At 37.2% G+C, this 21,100-nt stretch overlaps 1 protein-coding gene across 2 annotated transcripts; it reads left to right on the forward strand.

Moving 5' to 3' along the window:
• Nucleotides 1-14,748: 14,748 nt before the first annotated feature.
• Nucleotides 14,749-18,103, forward strand: LOC149531471 (putative mannitol dehydrogenase). 2 transcript variants are annotated; one of them, XM_089811821.1, is made up of 5 exons: nucleotides 14,749-14,920; nucleotides 16,350-16,463; nucleotides 16,563-16,790; nucleotides 16,898-17,337; nucleotides 17,627-18,103. In XM_089811821.1, the coding sequence occupies exons 1-5, from the start codon at nucleotides 14,838-14,840 to the stop codon at nucleotides 17,824-17,826; spliced, it is 1,065 nt and encodes a 354-aa protein (XP_089667947.1). In that variant the 5' UTR covers nucleotides 14,749-14,837; the 3' UTR covers nucleotides 17,827-18,103. The 2 variants fall into 2 exon arrangements, with proteins under 2 accessions (XP_089667947.1, XP_089667948.1); XM_089811822.1 differs by lacking the exon at nucleotides 14,749-14,920 and adding an exon at nucleotides 14,974-15,197.
• Nucleotides 18,104-21,100: the final 2,997 nt, after the last annotated feature.

Raw genomic sequence — 21,100 nt, forward strand, 5'->3', positions numbered from 1 at the left:
TGTCCATCATGTGCAGAGGAAAATTGGGATGATTGCGAGTCGACTGAATGGGTGGACAAATGGGATATACGGGTTTTGGACCCAATTGACACCTATCGTCCCCCACAAGCACTGAAAATGGTACAGATGGAATCGTCTATTGACTTTGACCGTTTGTCTGATCTAGTGCAACCTGGTAATATATATATTTATAGATCTAGTGCAACCTGGTAATATATATATTTATATATCTTTGTAATTTCAATATGTAAGTTTATAACTTTTACGCAAGTATTTTCTGAATTAATGACCGCATTTTGTACATTTGTCACTGCAGGCCATGTTTTTGCTGTCATTGCACCTGAAGACAATGAAGAAGGGACAGATTATTATTTCTATCGTTGTGTTCAAGCCAAACAAAAATTGGATCACTCGGTTATAAATGGTGAAGGTTTAGAGTACCATGTCGGTGCGGTGGTTGTAACCGGCACATGGCTTAGACAATATTCTATGAAGAACCCTAACTTGTGGTTATTCGAGGATCGGCAAACAGAGAGGAAGATTCTTCATTATTCAAATCTTGTTGTCGCATCAAATTTCCACTTGATAAAATATGGTGGAAAACCACATAATAAGAATCTTTGGAGAGTTCGCGAGTCAGACCACGAGGCAATACTTGAGACATTAAAATGTCCAGCAGATCCAGTTGGCTCATTAGATTGAATATAGAGAGAGGGAGAGAGAGAAAGAGTGATCAACTGGATCCAAATACATTGTTGCAACCTCTTCCCCAAGACTGTCCACATGACTAAGGTGGACCGTATTGTTATGATGCGTAAGTGATGAGATTTAGTTTAAATCATAGATTTTATGTTTTGATTTGTTTAGAATCTAGATTTTATGTTTTGATGTCTCCAATTTTTTTAAAGCTAGAACAATATTTTTCATATTTTCTTATTGTGACGATATTTTTCTTTCATTGCATGTTCTCTTGGATGACAGGAGGGAGAGAAGAAAAATAAGTAGATTTCCAAACAGCCAGCCACCCTTCTTCATGTAATTTATTCATTTAAGGTAAAAGTCCCATTTCCTTTGTTTGGCTTTGGTATTTGGTTATTTAAAGTCATTATTCTAGTTGGACCTTCGTATGTTTGAATTTGAGATTGTTTAGTGTCTATTTGTTATGATTATACTAAATTATTAATTCTACGATGTTTCTATTATTTAATTATTGAAAATAAATTAAAACTTTTTGTATAAAATTATTATTTTTTATTTCTATCTATTTGTTATGATTATTTCTATTATTTAAAATAAATTAATTCTATAATATCTCTATGATGAACTATTTATATTTCTAAACTTTACATATTTTACACCATGACCAACAATCAAACTATTATAACAATACAAATACATTTAAATAGTAATGTAAGAATGGTTTAGTTCACATAAAAAATAAGTCTATCTTAGATATTCTAAATACATCACAAAACTTTATCGCTTCAAAAAAATTGGAATTTCTCCCATCTACTTGAGTTCCCATCAATTGTCCATAAAACTGGGAAAGGGAATAGGTGCTATGCTCCCAATCCCAACATCCTCCTGTCCACTACTAGGAGATGTGTGTAATGTAGGATTCAGCTCCATCAACTTAGTCATTTTTTTCACTAGTTGATTGGGACTCTCACCATTTGTTGCCAACTATGGTGACAATGCTTGGGGTTACACTTATTAAGTAAGAATATTTCCTAATCTAGGGATTAGATCATTGAACATATCAGAATGTGATTTATGCTATGGGAGAAGAGGTATGTTGGGCATACTAATTGATTCTAGGGCTAGTGCAATTACATCTCCTTCCACTAGTGTTGTAAATATAATTTCTATAGTTGTTGAAGGTGCACCTCCCATATTTGGTCTATATCTCTTTCAAACATTTAGATTATCCTCTCTTTCTTTCCTCTTCTATACTTTAGTGCAACCTTCTCTGCAACTCATTTCCCCCTCTCTATAGCATATAAGATCTCATTTCTTGTAATCTTTTCCTCTCTCCCATCTTTCCTATCCCTGATCTTCTCCTTCATGTAAAGTGCATTAGCCTCAAATAACTTCTTAGTCTCTCTTGTTCCTTAGAATTTTGTATCCTTTTCTTTGGTAGCTATAGGAATCTACTGGGTAAACCACTATGTTGTTTTCTATCTAGTGGCATGTAACGTATAAAATCAACATCTCCATCATAGTCATTTTGGGCCTGGGTATCAAAAAATTGTTAACTATTTATTTCATCATGGTTGCCACCATTTGCAAAGCATTAGATGACGTCCTTGGGGTCAACATGTGGTGGGGATGGAATTAAAAGGGAAACATTTTCATCCCCACAAGTATTTGGTTACCCAAGGTTTGTGACAACCTCCTACAACCAATCTGGTTGTGAATCTTGCATTAGCAAGCTTAATCTAATATCAATGTTTGTTGTATGCTCAAGGTTTTATCTCCTATAATAGTCCACTGGCTGGTTTAGGTTTTCTGGTTGGGTATTTTTAGATGCAATTGTACCTAGTCCCTTCATATTTTGTCCATAACTCCTCAACAAAGTGTTAATTGGTTCATCTAATAAGCCATTGATTTTTAGGAAGGATTCAATAGTGATTTCCTCCCCCTTGCTTTACAACTCATCAATATTTGCATCATCTACAGTAGTAGTTTCTTGCAACTCATCTCTTACACTTTCTCAATTTTGCTTCTTCTAGGCTTGTTCCAACTAGCCCTTGCCAGTCACTAATTTGTTGTTTTCTCCAAAATTTTCCACAGAACTTCCTAAACTATTGGGTGATTAAAATACCCTTTTCCTCACTCTAAAATATACTCCAAAACCAACTACACTTGTTTTGTAAAATATCACTCAAAACTAGCTATTTCAGTCTGCCAACTAGGCCTAGTTTGAGGCCATTTACAAAGAAACTCACAATCCCTTGACTTTTGGAACTCCCATGACCCAAAAAAGTCTTAAGACATGACTCAAATGCAAAGATTCTTTTATTTTTTTGGTCTCATGATCAACTTTACAATGGTTTTTACAAAACCCTCCTTTCTAGCCCCTTTACCCTAGGGCTTTCTAGAACTCTTACTTTGCAACGTCTCTAGAACCCCAAAATGGTTCAAACACCTTCCCTTTGGTTATATTAGATGACTTCAATTTAAAATGCAACTCTTGTTTGGAGAAAACACTAAATCCACCTTGGGAGCAATCACATACCCCTTTTTATGCACTCAAATTTTAGGGAAAACTATGCAAATACTTCTTAAATGGTTTCAACACTGGACTTTTCAGATGGAAATGGTTATTATAGACTCAAACCAACAAGAAAAATCCCAAACTTGAGGTTTCTCAACACTCAACAATCAAATTTCAAAACTATTACCAACACTTACTACTAGGACAATTTCTAGTTTTAATGGTCAAACTCCCAAACCATACAAAGGACCCCCCTCTGTTTTTTCATTTTTAAACACTCTTTTTGGAGACCTACAATAACCTCTCTCACTTTTTGGAGATCACACTCCATTTTTATTTTACGATGCCATCTCGGGTGATGCTGAAACTTGCAATATCGGCTAGTACAAAGTTGCCAACTGCCAAATCTCTCTCACCTTTCCTTGTGGGATCAAACTGTCTGCTCCATTAGCTTTGCATGGTCAAGTAAACCCTATCCCCAACCTCGTCCTATCCCCTTCAGTGCTCGAACGTTCTCAGGCACGCCAATCTGGAATGTCCCCAAGGGTCACTAAATGCCATAGGGCTGCGATCTTTGACGAGGTATATCTTGGAGCTCGTACGAGGTATGGATGTGATTCTAGTTCCTACAAGACCGTGTTGCAGAGACCTACAATAACCTCTCTCACTTTTTGGAGATCACACTCCATTTTTGTTTTACAACGCCATCTCGAGTGATGCTGAAACTTGCAGTGTGGGCCAGTACAAAGTTGCCAACTGCCAAATCTCTCTCACCTTTCGTCGTGGGATCGAACTGTCTACTCTGTTAGCTCTGGGTGGCCGGGTAAACCCTATCCCCAACCTTGTCCTATCCCCTTCAGTGCTCAAACGTTCTCAGGCACGCCAATTCGGAATGTCCCCAAGGGTCACTAAATGCCATAGGGCTGCGATCTTTGACAGGTCATATCTCGAAGCTCGTGCGAGGTATGGATGCGATTCTAGTTCCTATAGGACCGTGTTGCAGAGACCTACAATAACCTCTCTCACTTTTTGGAGATCACATTTTGTTTTCATTTTACAACGCCATCTCGGGTGATGCTGAAACTTGTAGTGTTGGCCAGTACAAAGTTGCCAACTGCCAAATCTCTCTCATCTTTCGTCATGGGATCAAACTGTCTACTCCATTAGCTCCAGGTGGCCTGGTAAACCCTATCCCCAACCTTGTCTTGTCCCCTTCAATGCTTGAACGTTCTCAAGCACGCCGAACCAGAATGTCCCTAAGGGTCACTAAATGCCACAGGGCTGCGATCTTTGACGAGGCATATCTCAGAGCTTGTGCGAGATATGGATGAGATTCCAATTCCTACAGGACTGTGTTGCAGAGACCTACAATAACCTCTCTCTCTTTTTGGAGATCACATTCTGTTTTCATTCTACAATGCCATCTCGGGTGATGCTGAAACTTGTAGTGTTGGCTAGTACAAAGTTGCCAACTGCCAAATCTCTCTCATCTTTCGTTGTGGGATCAAACTGTCTACTCCATTAGCTCCGGGTGGCCGGGTAAACCTTATCCCCAACCTCTTCCTGTCCCCTTCAGTGCTCGAACATTCTCAGGCGCGCTAAACCAGAATGTCCCTAAGGGTCACTAAATGCCATAGGGTTGTGATCTTTGACAAGGCATATCTCGGAGCTCGTGCGAGGTATGGATGCAATTCTAGTTCCTACAAGACCATGTTGTGGAGACCTACAATAACCTCTCTCACTTTTTGGAGATCACACTCCATTTTTGTTTTACAATGCCATCTCGGGTGATGCTGAAACTTGCAGTGTGGGCCAATACAAAGTTGCCAACTGCCAAATCTCTCTCACCTTTCGTCGTGGGATCGAACTGTCTGCTCTGTTAGCTCCGGGTGGTCGGGTAAACCCTATCCCCAACCTCGTCCTATCCCCTTTAGTGCTCGAACATTCTCAGGCATGCCAATCCGGAATGTCCCCAAGGGTCACTAAATGCCATAGGGCTGCGATCTTTGACGGGGCATATCTCAGAGCTCGTACGAGGTATGGATGTGATTCTAGTTCCTACAGGACCGTGTTGCGGAGACCTACAATAACCTCTCTCGCTTTTTTGAGATCACATTCTGTTTTCATTTTACAACGCCATCTCGGGTGATGCTGAAACTTGTAGTGTTGGCCAGTACAAAGTTGCCAACTGCCAAATCTCTCTCATCTTTCATCGTGGGATCAAACTGTCTCCTCCATTAGCTCCAGGTGGCTGGGTAAACCCTATCCCCAACCTTGTCTTGTCCCCTTTAATGCTTGAACGTTCTCAGGCACGCCGAACCAAAATGTCCCTAAGGGTCACTAAATGCCACAGGGCTGTGATCTTTGACGGGTCATATCTCGGAGCTCGTGCGAGATATGGATGAGATTCCAATTCCTACAGGACTGTGTTGCAGAGACCTACAATAACCTCTCTCACTTTTTGGAGATCACATTCCATTTTCATTCTATAATGCCATCTTGGGTGATGCTGAAACTTGTAGTGTTGGCCAGTACAAAGTTGCCAACTGCCAAATCTCTCTCATCTTTCGTCATGGGATCAAACTGTCTGCTCCATTAGCTCTGGGTGGCCGAGTAAACCCTATCCCCAACCTCTTCCCATCTCCTTCAGTACTCAAACATTCTCAGGCACGCTGAACCAGAATGTCCCTAAGGGTCACTAAATGCCACAGGGTTGTGATCTTTGACGGGGCATATCTATGGGCTGTCAATACTTCGACTATACTTTAAGTCAATGATTATCAATATGTGAAAAAATGGAACTCATTGTATTTTGAAGTACTGAGAAGATGGCCTTACCCTTCCCCAGGAGTTTCAAAAATGGGAGACATTAGGTAAGAGAGTGAAAATGTTACTATCACTTCAACACACATGACACAATTGGAAATGAAAATTTTGATGGTAATCATTTTGTGATAAGGGAGAGACTAGGGATGATCATTGTTACTATCTCTTTAGTAGTGGAATTTTGTTTTCTCTTGAATTTGGTGGTGGGGGATCAGTGGTAAGACTCCTTGGATATTCCTTCTTATGATGTTAGTGACAAGTGTTGCTCTTTGAAAACACTTGTACAATCTTTTTTAAATTATTAGATAAAAATAGAGAATTGTAAGTATTAAACATGATTAGCCTTTAGTTCCTAGAAGATCTTTATTTCCCCATCAATGCATTTAGAAAGTTAAGTTTTAAGAAGATCATAAATAGAAAAAATTAGAGAAGCGATTTAAACATTTATATTGATTGGAAACATGTGAGTCTTGAGTTTCCTCTACCTTTTAAAGAATGTTCCTTAGCTAGCAGACCTAATTCCACATTCCATAAGACTGTCATTGCACTAAATATTTAGGAAACCAACTGCTCTAAGATAAAGCTTCCCGATCAATAATAATCTAGCCTATTGAGGTACATAATACTTCTCAATTAAACTTGTGTTAATTCAGTATTAATTTTGTAATTAACTACAATTTCAATATCTGTGTACAGGGGGTGATTGAGAAAACTATTTGAGGTCCAATTTGAAAATATATTTGTAAGGATCTTGACCAAGGTTCACAACTTCGATGATTAATACATTCATTCAGGCCAGAACCTCACTAAAAAAAAATAATATATAAAAAAGGTAGTGAATAATGTCATGTCTAGACCCAAATCAACCAATGAAAGTCAAATTAGCATAATGTGGAACAACAATATATGCATTGAGTGGGTTGTCATAAAAAAGCTTCATAATAAAATTCATGTCTAGAATTAAAAGACCTTAAAGAACATTTATGCTTGTAACACAAATGGCCATTCAAAACTGAATATGATTACAATATGTGAAATAGCATTACAAGAACTTGTAATGCTCTTGTGAACATCGTGTTAATTCTTGTAAGAATCCCTAAGATGCTTGTTATACTCAAAATTTTGTTGAAATTGAATTAATTTTTATCCTGTCGGTTAATTGGCTTAGGGTGATATATGCTTCTTGGATGGAATAATGAGTTCGTGATTAACTCTGTATTAAGATTCATAGCATCTTCTAGTTATTTGCAAAGGAAATTTATAAATTACTTGCTAATGTCATATGGCTTGCTTGAGAAAGATGTACGTGTTCTTATTGATGGGTACTAATGACTATCCACATTTAGTTCTTCAATATCCTATTTGACAAGCTTTCCATAGACATTTCTTTGCCATACTAAGTATTTTTGAAAACATATTTGAGTAGGACTATAGTAGATACTACCAGAAACAACTTCTTTGCAATTTTTGAGAAATACTAATAAAGCAAAAAAGAACATCTACTAGTTGGTAGACATAATGGAAACTCTCTAGCAATTGAATTTAATTTCATACATGCACATATCTAATTTAATGTCATACACGAACATATCTAATTTAACGTCATACATGAACAAACATATAATATAAAATGATAACCAATAATGTCATATACATTAACAAACACATAATATATTATGATAACCAATAATGTCGTATATGAACAAACATATCATATATTAACCAATAATGTCATACATCAAATATAGAATGTCATATGTACATCAAATGTGTATCGAATATGTCTCTCAGATGCCTATATATATACATGGGGAAGGAAACAAGTCTCTCTATATATATATGTATCAAATATCTCAACTACATCTTTTCCTTCCCACGAGGGGAAGGAAACAAGTCTCTCAACATCCTCTGTCGTCGTGTGGAGGGAGACAGTGGAGATGACGGGACCCTCCTGACACGCTCACTTGACCTCTTGTTGAGGCTCTTCTCCAGGTCCAACTAATACAAATAAAGTAGATATGAATCAATATTTATTATACATTGAAATCAAATATATGTACTCACAAAATCAATTATTTTCTTACCGCCAACAAATAGTCACTCTGTAAGTCCACCTCAAATGCTCATGGACGATCAGGCGTGACAAGACCCTACAACAATTTAATAAATATAATCACTTATAAATAACATTAGAAATAATGAGATTAACTATTATAAACAACAACTAAAACAAAGAAAATTCTTTCATACCTCCGTCAGTGGCTGTGAGCTAGCCACAGCTGCGGCCACTCCACTATCAACAAACTATCGCAGATGAGGAGGTGTATCCGACATCATGAGCTGCACGTCATACAATACACGTTATATCTAACATGAAACATGGAATAAATATAATCAAATGAATTAAATTAACATGAAACAACTGTACTTGTGTGAAGCTCGTATGATGTCTCTGCTCTGCGTCTGTGGTAAAGGTTGAGGGTCCTGTGGAGAACTGATGCACATGCATATTTTTTTTGGTCAATCCTTAATATGATTATGTAATAAATATATGTATTAATTAAAATGATTAAATTGATGCATACCTCAGCACTCGTCAAAGGGACAAAAAATGGCCCTGGAGGATCACTGTTAGGCCCAGGAACACTTTGACCCTAAATTTTGAACAATGTCAATAAATCCTAATTAATTAATCATTCACTATATGTATGAAATGTGATCAAATTAGTAATTTACCTGTGTGTCAATGCCAAATGTCTCATTCAGGAACTGATCGGTGACAAGCCCATCATCTACACCATCTCTGACATGAGTGCCAAATGTGCATAGGGATCCGCATGAAGTGCACATGTGACCACGACGTATAGAAGGCTCCCCCTCAACTAATGGGCTCATGGAATGGATGAGGGTCTGTGTCAAAGCATTAATGGTCCCTAGAGTGCTGGCCTCTACATGTTCCTTCACAACTGAAGGAATAATCACATGCTCACGCTGTGGATGGACCACGGGTGCCCTAACTACATTAGGGTCACGACGTGCTCCGGGCCTCTCAAATGATGACCCCCCACCTCTACCCTGGGAGTCCAACATATCAAAATAATTGGGGATCTCCCCAAGGACAAACTCACAATATAATTTCTTCAAAAAATACATTGGGACCTCGTGATTGTTGCAAGGAGGGGCATAAAAAACCATCCACCATCTATCCCAAAAATTATTTCTAATAGCATCATGTATGCACCAATGGATGGGGAATCGTTTAGTACCCTCTCTAACAGTATTTTGCTCACCGGGTTTTCTAAATAATGCACATATACTACCTTTTGGTATTTCCTTTTTTTTAACATCTTCATATGACAATTTATTTGCATAAAATATTTTTTGTTCATCCCTCTTAGCCCGCCAAATATCTAACTGACCACTAACTGAGGCTATCTGAGTGTTAATGGATTCGAGGGACGATGCCAATTGAGCCCTCATTGGATTGGTTTGTCTGGATTCTTTCAACCGAGCAATGATTCCTTCTAATTCAGTTTTGCCTCTCTCTATTTCATTTCTTAGATTTTCTTGTGTGCCTGGTGGAGGTCTTGCAATTGGTTCGGGTTGTGGAATTTGTTCTTCTTCTTGAGGAGGGTTTTGGTTTTGGGGTTCTTGAGGGTTTTTGATGTTCTTGTGGATTTTCTGGTTGATTATGAACATTTCTTGATAAAAAATCAATTGAAATTCAAATAAATAAACAAATCTAAATGAAATTTGTAAAAACCCTACAAAAGAATATAAAAAACTTACAAAACAATATGAAAAATATATCAAACAATGCAAAGTTAGGTTTATATCACTTACGACATCATCGTGGGTGCGCTTGTGGTCTTGGATTTCGTCGACGAGGAGGCATTTTGGCAAATGGTGGTGCAAATGTTGATTCTTCAACTCGCGTACGCGCTGCTCGCTGTAGGAGTAGAAAAAAATGGTAATGAAAATGATGGGTTGCGGGTTTGCAGCCCATCATATATACTTTTAAAATTTTTTCAAAGCGCGTACGTGCTATTTAAAATAGGAAAAAAAAAATTCCTTGTCACCTTTTTGGCACCACAACTTGGTGCATATGCCCTATGATGGACTTAAAATTTGTAAGACCGTATGAATTGATACGCTATTTTTTTATAGAACTGTTAATATGACAACTAAATTTATTACTAAACCATTAATATTTGTTCAAGGCAACTTAGTATTTTATTTAATATACATAAATATGATTTCATAATATGTATAATATATATGTATGATAAATATATATTATTTTATATTTATATGTTTATTTTTCTTCCTTTTTTCCATTTTTTCTTTTTTCTTTTGGCAAAGTGGACAAACCACTGGATATCTATATATATAAAAATTAAAACTGGTTCAAGAGCTCAACTAGGAAAGAACCAGTAAAGAGAACCCAACATCATCACAGTATGTACAAATTACAAGCATCGATATTGACAATCATAGTTTATCGATGGAATAAACATAATTTCACCAAAATTCAAACTTTGTCGAATTTTTTATTTTCGAGCATATCAAAATAGCAGGCATAAGGGACTCAATACAACCAAAAAATTTTAAACATTTTACAAAACATGCTTGTAGTTTAGAAGAAAAGTCCAAAAAACAAAAGAGTGCCAATAAACTATTTGTCTTCCATGTCCTCAGCACCTTCTGCAGAAGTGGATGTCAAACCAGTTCGTACCAAGTGACCTCAGCCGAAATTAGAGCATGGTAGTGGAGCCACCTCCTAGCCTAAGCTCGAGCCTTCAACAGTAACATGAGAAATACCCCCCCAGACTATTGGTTTGAACTGATCCAAATGCAATTTTTGGACAAGGTGTCTCGAGCCAACAACACTTAGAGCAGGAACCGACCAGTCACCAGTTTCACGAACCAACTAAATTGAGGGAGGCAGAGGCGTCTTCTTATGAGCAAATATTGCATGTGCATCAGAAATTGGAAGTCCCAAAATGTCAAGCAATGCAAAACTAATTTTCTTCACACCTTCAGACATCTGAAAACCTAGAGCTTTTGCCATGCTTTGCAAGATCTTCATCAAGAACCATGAGTTGTGCTTTTCACATGCCTTCTGCAGTGCTTTGAAAGTCACCAAAACTTCATGTTTCTGCATGAGCATAGTCTTTGAAAATAGTCCTCCCACCAAGGCATTTCTAGACCACAAATCATAATTTTGCATGGCTCGCTTCAATTTATTTTGAGCCTAAAACTCTGGTCTAACCACCTTGTAAGCAATAATTTCCAGTCTCGATGTTGACTGAAGAAGATCCATAGCATTAGATAGAAAAATGGAGACCAAATTTGAGGGATATAACACTTGTCTAGAAGTTGCAGAGAAGAAGTCTTCCCCAGTGACATTCCAAATTGCACGATGGGTGGAAGAAGAAAATAGAATGAACATAATATCCAACATCTCATCATCCAAGGGATGAGAGAGTGCATCTTCATCTACCGCTAGTTGAAGAAAAATTCTATATTTTTTGGGTAGAATGCTTCTATAATACTGATGACAAGACTCACATTTCACACATGCATCCAATGAGAATGACATTCTGGAAATTGAGAAGGCAGACAAAGGGAACATGGAAGAAGTAATCAAAAAAGAAAATCCATTGATTGCCTATAAAATCCCCACCAAGCACTCAAAAGGTATGACACACCTACTCCCATGTGAATAATAAATGAGGTGCCATTACAATAGAGCCCAATTGCAACTGTATAGATCAAAGAACAAGATTGACAACCCCAAAATTAAATAAAGAATGAATATTCTGCATATGTATGTATTGGAATGGAATAAACCTTATTATCATCTATTAATGTCATCCTTGATCAATTTGAGACACACTTTTGACTTAAATGCAGATTTGATCTAGCCAAATGTAAAACCACACAAGGTACTCAAGTGATGACAACAAAAAATGATACTGAGCAGTGTAGAAAGATTTAGTATGAATTCACCATAATCTCGCACATGCGAACCTCCTCAAACATCAAAGCAGCACTGTGCCGCTACAATTCCTCTTTAAGACCTTCACAAACTTGGACACCATACCGCCATGTGGATCCAAATTGCTCAGCAAAATCAAATAGCTCAGACAATATACCCATGAGCACTCGGTAAAAATTATGAACAAATAGCTCGACATGAGCCTCTTCCTTGTTAACCCAACAAACACCTGGCTGAAAGTTGGTCAATACCTCACTTGGGGGAACTTGGTAATCAATAAACTGAATAGCTCAGTAAGCCTCAAGTAACTCGGTCAATACTAAACCTGAGCTTGGTCGGTAAGCATTGAGCCAAGGGTGACTTGGTCAATAATGAACCCGAACTTAGTGAACTCGATCGATATTGAACTCGGTAAACACTAAGCCACAAGTAACTCGGTCAATATTGAACTCGGTAAACAATAAACCAAGAGTAACTTGGTCAATATTAGCCAAGAATAACTTGGTCAATACTGAACTCGGTAAACATCAAGCCAAGAGAAACTTGGTCAATATTGAACCTAGACTTATACTTTTTATGCAACCATCATGAAATGATTAAGGGATCAAGCTAGTATTAAAAGATTTGCTCTTATTGAATTAAGGTAAATAAAGTGGGAAAGTTGGCAGGAATAAACTCTGCAATACTTGCCTAATTAGTCTTCAAGTCACAACCAATATTGGATAAATTATCTGCAACCTGGTTTCCCTCCCTGAGGGTATGAGAGAAGGACACCCCTTTAAATTTATCAATCATTGCCCAAGCTTTTTCCAGAATATAACCAAACTTCCAGTTCTTTGATTTTTTCTTTACACATGAATTGATAACCACTGAAGAATCCCCCTCAATGTGAATAGTAACTATGTTTAGCTGAAGTGCCAGTTCTAAACCAAGGAGTGCCATGGTTTGAACTTCGTTATTTGTGCCAACCGGCAATTTTTGAGCCAACATACCTAACACTCGCCCATTATGATCTCTTATACATATGTTTCTATTTTGTATTTTGACGATTGCATATTTATATTAATTTAGAAACTTGTTAAAATAGAATACATTGAATTTTAAAAACTTATTTTTAATAATTTACAATATTAGATATGTATTTTTATATCTTTTTAATAATACACAAACTTAGAAACTTGCTTCTTTCATTTGAGACTTTTATATAAATTACAAATTTATAATTATAATTTATTTATAGAAATTTTGCATATATTACTAATTATTATTTATTATTTTCTAAAATATAAAATATTTAAAATTAAAATGATCTATTAAATTACTTTAAAACAAAAAAATTGACATTCAACCATTTTCTTAAAAAGTAAAATGAAAGGTATGAAAAAATTTAGCCATTATGAAAAAGTCATATAACAGGCACATGTTGCTTCAAATTCCAGTCCTGCATGGCATGGAGCGAAGAGGGCATAACATTTGACTGGTGCAAATATGTTGCACCCTAAGGTTGGGGTCCCATAGAAGGGGGCTTCCTATAAAATAGAGTGGAAGCTGCTTGCTATTTTTTAAGAAATATTTTAAAGCTAGCGGTCCCATGATTTATGATACTCAATATTTTTGCTCCGAAATTTAAAGTGGATGTGCATGAAATTTAAAATTCCTTCTAAAATTACATTTTAATGACTAGTGGAAAAAAGCATTCCTAAGCTGGTGGAGCCAGCCCCACCCTTTTTTCACGTGCGTACTAAAAATGAGAGGCTTCTAGTTTTTCCTAAGAAATTCTGAATAATCACATAGCAAAATTATATTTTGCTCATGAGACCACCTGCTTCTTTAAAAATAGACCTTAAGATGGGACCGCACCATAACTGGTGGTTTTTTTCAATTGATCCGTCTTTACGTGATTGGGTACGTAGGAATGCGGACTGCGGAGTAACTAGAATTTATGCATCGCTGATGACGGAAATGAGAAGACTCTCTGTTGTGGACCCCGGGGCGCATTAGCTTTAGCATTCCTATCACTGCCGCCCACATCAATTACCCACCTGCATAAGGGAAATCTTTAATGACACAGCAACAAAGTAAAAATGGGCGCTTTGAACGGCTTTAATGGCCTCAAATTCTTAGCTAGAAATTTGAAGAAACACATTGTGGAATTGTTATTCGTGATCGATGGTTGCAGATAGATGTTAGTTTCAATGTGGATTTGCAGCTTGAGCGGTGCCGGCTTGAATCACCTAACCCCAGGTGATGTCAATTCATCTCTTGGCGTGTTGCACAAGTAGCGAAATACGAGGAATTGTATTGTCCACGTCAAAGAAAAGAACACTGAACACAGAATAAGCAGGACACGCGTAAGCAAGATTAAGACGTAAATTCCAAATTGATTTTGACGGGGGCAAATTCCCAATTGAATTTGCCCGAACTTTCTGGACCCACAACTTTCATAATAAATACACGCGCATAGCCGCTCCTTTATTGATGTGGTTGTGTGGTAACGGTGTATTCGCATAAGCTGTTTGTCATCGCCCGTGGCTAAACAGCAGAATATATGCACCTGATGTGACTGTTTCTGCAATTTATTAATTAATTTGTAAATTACAGAACTATTGGTATGTGATTTATAAATTAATTAATAAAATGCACAAACAATCACATCAGAGGCATATTTTCTGCTAGATAGACATCTCCGTTTGTCATCTGCTGTACCCCGCGAGAATTCCTGTTAGTTATTTTTGTCTTTGGGTTGTTTTGTTATCGAGCATACCTTGTTTTATCCGTTTTATCTGGAGAAGAATGGGAGAAAAAGGATTTGATGTTGAGGGATGGGCAGCCAGAGATGAATCTGGCGTTCTTTCGCCTTTTAACTTTACTCGCAGGTAAGGAATGCTCACATTGCCTTCATTATGAAATTCTTTTTAAGGGAATTAAGGGTTTTGGGTCGCCAAGATTTAGCGTTCTTAGTTCTGGTTTTACTTTTCTGTTTTTTTGATTTGGAGCTCTGTATCGAAGACGTTTCATCTGTTTTTGGAGAAATTTTATTTGTCACCGTTTTTTTACAGTTTATGTGATATCCAGAAGATCATTTTCGCATTTATGTGTGTTTTTTCAACTGGTTTGCCCTCTACGATGTAGCTTTAGGAAGAGTATGAATTCGTAAGTATGATTTGCTATTTTCTTCCGGATCATAATAGATAGATGAACACAATCATAAAAAATATAGATTCAAATATACATATTATGTGTTCTCTTAAATAATTGTTTTGATAGTACTTTCTAAAATTTGTTTGGTAAAGTTATTTTTCTAGTGTTTTAATATAAGATTTTTTGGTATTAATATTTTGGATCAGACTGTCTGATTCATCATCAGAGTAGTTAGAGAGTTGAAGATCTGAGGACTGAAATTTGAGGGTGATTCAAAACATTGCAAATCCACCAGTAAACCTATAATCTACATAGAATGTTACAGGACTTTTCAATTATTTCTATAGCTCTCTAATCTACATTGATCTACTGGAGAATGTTATAATGTTGTAGAGCTTTTACAATCTTTTCAATTCCTGAGTTCCAATATTGCTATGATGAATATCATCAGATTTCCACAATCTATTCGAGTTCTTTTTATGTGTTTCTGACTTTAGATTGTGTATGAATTCCTAAGATTAATGTTTCCCATTATCTATCATCTAATGTTCTATCCTGCACTCTCTCATCCTCTCTATACAGTGACTATATGAGTGTGATTGGAAACATTGATGGTAGGAGGAAATCATATGTAATCTAAATAGAATAAATAAAAAAGAATTTCTATGATGATCAAAACATTGTTCTGACAGATTATGACAGTTTATTCATTTAGATTTTCTGAGAGGCCTTATCCTTTTACTTATTTTAATTTTTTAGAAGTAAATAAAATATTTCTAAATCATTATTAGAAAATTAAATACTAATAGTATCTTGAATATTTTTTTAATCAAACATATTCTTTTAACTATATCCTGCTTCCAAGAAACTTCAAATGAAACCCTCCCAGAGTTTCTTTTAACCCTCAACCAGTTGACCGGCTGCATTATTTATTATTTACAGTAGGTCTAAGTGTCTTCCTTTTTTATACTATTTTAAACTTATTAAAGAATGTTCTTTTTATGGTCTGGCCATTTTAAATAATTTTTGGGACAGCCTCATATACCTATCAGGCTCCAAAGTTCTCCTGTTTCAGATGCTGAGCAGAGGATTAATTTAGTTCTTTTCCATTAAACAATTGGTCTCTGAGTGCGTGCATTAAAAAAATTTCATTCTACTTTTCAGGAAGACTAGACCCAATGACGTAACATTCAAAGTTGCATATTGTGGGATCTGTCATTCGGATTTGCACCAGCTACACAACGACTGGGGTAACAGCCGCTACCCACTTGTCCCTGGGTGAACTCTTTTCTCAATCCCCTGCATTTGATTTGCGCCTTATTTGTATAACCTATGTGTCTCTATGTACTGTCAATTAATGTAACTTAACTTTCACAGGCATGAAATAGTTGGGATTGTTACCGAAGTGGGGATAGAAGTGAAGAAATTTGCCGTGGGAGAACGTGTTGGAGTGGGATGCATGGTGCTAAGCTGCCATAACTGTGACAGCTGTGAAAAAGGGTTAGAACAATACTGTGAAAAAATGGTCTTGACTTACAACGGTATCGATGTGGATGGATCTATCACCTATGGTGGCTACTCATCTTTAATGATCTGCAACGAGAAGTATGTTAGCCTCCCAGATCTCACATCTCGTTTTTAAGAACACAATTGTAGGGTTCCAATGTATAATAATAGTATTTCTTACAAAAGCATTTTTGATGTGTGCTCAGGTTTGTAATTAAGATTCCAGAGAACCTGCCATTTGATGCGGCTGCCCCATTGTTGTGTGCTGGAATAACCGTTTACAGCCCCATGAAGTACTTTGGAATGACAGAGAAAGGAAATCGTTTGGGCGTAGTGGGGCTTGGCGGTCTTGGTCACATGGCGGTCAAAATTGGCAAAGCCTTTGGCTTGCAGGTGACCGTCATCAGCACCTCCCCAAACAAAGAAAAAGAAGCCAAGGAGATATTGGGGGCTGACGATTTCCTAATCAGCAAAGATGCGAAGCAGATGATGGAGGCGACTAAATCCCTGGATTACATAATTGATACTGTCTCAGCTGATCATCCTTTGCCGCCATTGCTCAACTTGCTCAAAGTTAATGGAAAGCTTGTTGTTGTTGGCCTTCCCAACAAACCTATGGTAGTTCCTCCTCCAAGCGTTATATTTGGTAAGTTATGCATTATTAATTTCATAGTTATACAGCGCTTAATATTTGATTCTGAAGTATCATCGGGATGAGAAGATCTGAAGGATGCATCACAGAATGTAAAATGTTGATGTAAAAATACAATTAAATACAAAAGAATATAACTTATATTCAAAATTTGATGGATGGATTGTAGATGCCTGGTTTTATAGTGGGTCAGCATGTTATGGTCATTATTTTTACCTAGTTGGTCTCGATTTCAATTATGTTTTGTCAGTTCACCTGAAATTTTGCTGTATGGTTATTTCAGGGCGGAGATTCGTTGCTGGGAGCTGTATTGGTGGAATTCAGGAAACACAGGAGATGATGGACTTCTGTGCAGAACACAACATTGTATGCAACATAGAAAAGATTCCTATCGATTATGTAAACACAGCGATGAAAAGGCTGGAGAAGGGAGATGTTAAATATCGATTTGTTATTGACAATGCGGAGAGTTTTAAGGTTTAAATCATAGGAAAATACCTTCTGGTGGACAATTATGCTGCTTAAAACTCGAATTTGCTAGAATAGATTTTGGAGTTGATATTAGTCATTTCGCTATAAACTGTCTTTTTTTGGGAGGCAGGATTTACCGCCGAAAGATATAGGTGTGGTTGGAGGTCATTTAGGCAAAAATATGTTTTTGGGTGATTTTATATCCAAAGATTAGCAAATACTTCGAATAGTCTTCTGACATTATACTGTTTTGTTTCGCAGGATATTGAAAGATCTAGTTTTCATTTGAGCAGGGTTTAAAATATGCAAAAACGAAAACATCTGTTTTTTCACCAGTAAATTATCCTGATTATCAGTTAAATATATGCGCCTCGAATGATTTTCAGTTTGACTAGTAGTATGTGTCTGTTAAATGACAATGTGCGCTTGGTTAAGAATGTTGGAACAAATGTATGTGATTGAGGATATGAATGAGTAAGTATTATTTGCTGCACATGGGTGCGTAAACAAAAATTATTATGGATGAGAGTACTTAATTGAGTGATGACAGAAGTTTTACTTTTAATAAGATCACTGTTGAATTTAATCTATTAATTTTAATCTTTTAATTCAGATTATATATTGAAAGAAAAATTGAGTTGATATTTTAACAAATGTTTTTGATAATAAGCAGTATCAATTGATCATGTGATTATTCTTGCTGAGCTGCATAGAGATGTTTCTTGTACTTGGTATTTCTGAGTATGTCGTTAACATACTAAGAACACCTGTAGATGGTAATACATCTGTTGGATTGTTTAGTGTCAATTTTTTCCTATTATAACTTGCTTTATTCTAGAGCATGCCGAATGAAATGATATCTGATCTATTCGTGCTTTATGCAACTTATTGAAACAATATTAGCTTGTTTGTTGAATAATTGGGCTCTCAGTGAGAGCATATGCGGCCAATTGTAGATGATACAACCTGAAGTTATCAGCCAATAGAGTAGAGGCAAATTTGGTATTTGACATATGAAATTTATTCAAAATTATATATTGTTAAATATTGAAGGTCAATAGTCTCAGTGGGGTTGTAGCCACGATTTGTGGTGAATCACGATAAACATTTTTGTTTGTCTTATTGTTATGTACTTTTCTATTGCATTTTTAATTAACTTACAATTGGTATTTAAGCTTGCAATCGATTTTAGTGATTAAATTCCAAAGTCATGGAGGAATGAAAGGTGCAAAAGTTCTCGGGGAAGAATTTCAGGTCATGGTAGGTGGAAGGCGATATGGAGATTATGTTGGCAAGGAATAGTTATTTTTTTGTTGTATTCTCTTGCATGTCTGATCGTGATCGTGTTTTTGAAGGAGGCCTTTATTTTTACAACCATGTGGGGTTATTTGTCAAACTTTGTCATTCAGGATTTAATTTTGTTGAGGATCTCCTTTCAACAGTGCCAGTTTGGGTTTGCTTGCCTCGCCTTCCCTTGGAATTTTGGCTTGAAGACATCTTTCGACAAATTGCTGCTTTGTTGGGGAAGCCGGCTGCGATCACACATCAATCCCTTGATAAAAAGGTTATTTCTTATGCTAGAATATGTGTTGAAATTAATTGGAATAACCCATTACCAAATTCTTTGGAAATTTGTCTTGGGGCTTTTTCTTGGGTGCAACAGTTAGATTATGAATCCCTCCCTTTCCACTATTGGATTTGTCATGAGTATGGTCATTTACAGCGTCAGTGCCCCCGTATCTCGACTTTCAAAGGAGTGGATGGTTCTACAGCTGGCAATGCTAGTGGTTTGGCAGATACTACAGGGAAAGGACAATCTCAGATGGCTAATACTACCAAGGGGATGAATTTGCAAAATGCTATAGGTAAGGGTAAGGCTCAAATGCAGGATAAGGATAAATTTACCCCTGTTCGCCCTCGAGCTAAGAGACGTGGTCAAAAGAGGCTTTTGAAAGAAAGATTATCTGATTCAGGGTTTAATCGGTTTGAGGTGCTGGATAGCATGGTTCTAGAGGAGGGTATTCCTCCCCCTATCTCTTCTGATTTAGTTTGTCCAGATGAGGGATCTGTTCCTAATGACGCTTGTGGGGCATCCCAAGTTGTAGTATATCAGAACTGTGAGGTCCGTGTAGCTCCTGTGACAGAGGCTCTGGTGACTCCTGCGGTGTTGGAGGATAATGATGTTGTTCTGGTTGACTTGGTTAAGGATGTGCTACCATCAGGTAAGGGCAAGGGATCTCCTCTCCCCTTGGGGTTGATGCCTCGACCCTTTAAGCGGGTTTCTTTTACTCCTCCTCTAAGGAGTGGGCGCAAAACAGACCAAGAGAAGATTAAACTCACAGGAGATATATTGATTGAGTCTGGTTCAGTGAAACCTTTGGATTCTCATTTTCCCAATTTTACCCAATGATGATTATTCTCTCACGGAATGTTAGGGGGTTGAATAGCATCCCTAGACAAAAGGCTATTCATAACTTGGTGGTTGATCATAGTCTTGATGTTTTTTGTATCCAAGAGACTAAGCTCTCTGTGGAGTCTATGGTCCAACATGCCTCTAATATTTGGTCTCGTGGCTAATGCCAGTGTGTTGGGGCAACAGGCAGTGCTGGTGGTTTAGCTATATTTTGGGATCCTCAAAAAATTTCTCCGCTTGGTTGGGTGTCTTCTCGCTCAGCTCTCTCTATGGTTGCTTCTGCTCTAGACTTAGGAGAGGTAATCATGGTTACTAATGTGTATGCACCTGTTGATCATGCGGGAAAGGAGGAACTTCGGAAACATATTCAATATGTTAGAAATTGTCATCGTTATCATCCTTGGGTGTTAGCAGGGGACTTCAATTCAGTTTTAAGTTTGGAGGAGAAGCATGGTGGTTTGGCTAGATTGGGGCCTTCTTCTGCTCTTCTTCGGCAACACATATCTCTTTTGCATCTCTCTGATGTTAAGCCTTCTAATGGTCTCTATACTTGGAATAATCGCAGGACTGGTGTTGCTACTATCTCAGAACGTTTGGATAGATTTCTTGTTTCTTGCTTCTGGGTTAGTGGCACCCTTACTATCTCTTCGCAAATTCTTGATTGGAGGGGTTAAGATCATTGGCCAATCAAATTTTTTTGCTATAGGGGCTTGTGTTCCAAAGCATCCTTCTTTTAAGTTCTAGTTGATGTGGCTTCGTGACTCCTCTCTTCGTGATTTTGTTTTTTGTTGGTGGAAAGATGGTGCTCCTGCATATGGTACTACAATGTTCTCATTTTCTAAAAGCCTTCAATATGTTAAAAGGAAGCTCAGG

This window comes from Cupressus sempervirens, chromosome 11, assembly GCF_028749045.1.
Source record: "Cupressus sempervirens isolate cs-2001-9-10 chromosome 11, ASM2874904v1, whole genome shotgun sequence".
NCBI classification, from domain to species: Eukaryota; Viridiplantae; Streptophyta; class Pinopsida; order Cupressales; family Cupressaceae; genus Cupressus; species Cupressus sempervirens.

Bases quoted from the DNA above. Each gene is read 5' to 3' on its own strand.
- LOC149531471 (XM_089811821.1), top strand. From the start codon at position 14,838: ATGGGAGAAAAAGGATTTGATGTTGAGGGATGGGCAGCCAGAGATGAA. The intron at 16,464-16,562 runs GTGAACTCTTTT...TAACTTTCACAG, and splicing joins CGCTACCCACTTGTCCCTGG to GCATGAAATAGTTGGGATTG. The intron at 16,791-16,897 runs GTATGTTAGCCT...ATGTGTGCTCAG, and splicing joins TTAATGATCTGCAACGAGAA to GTTTGTAATTAAGATTCCAG.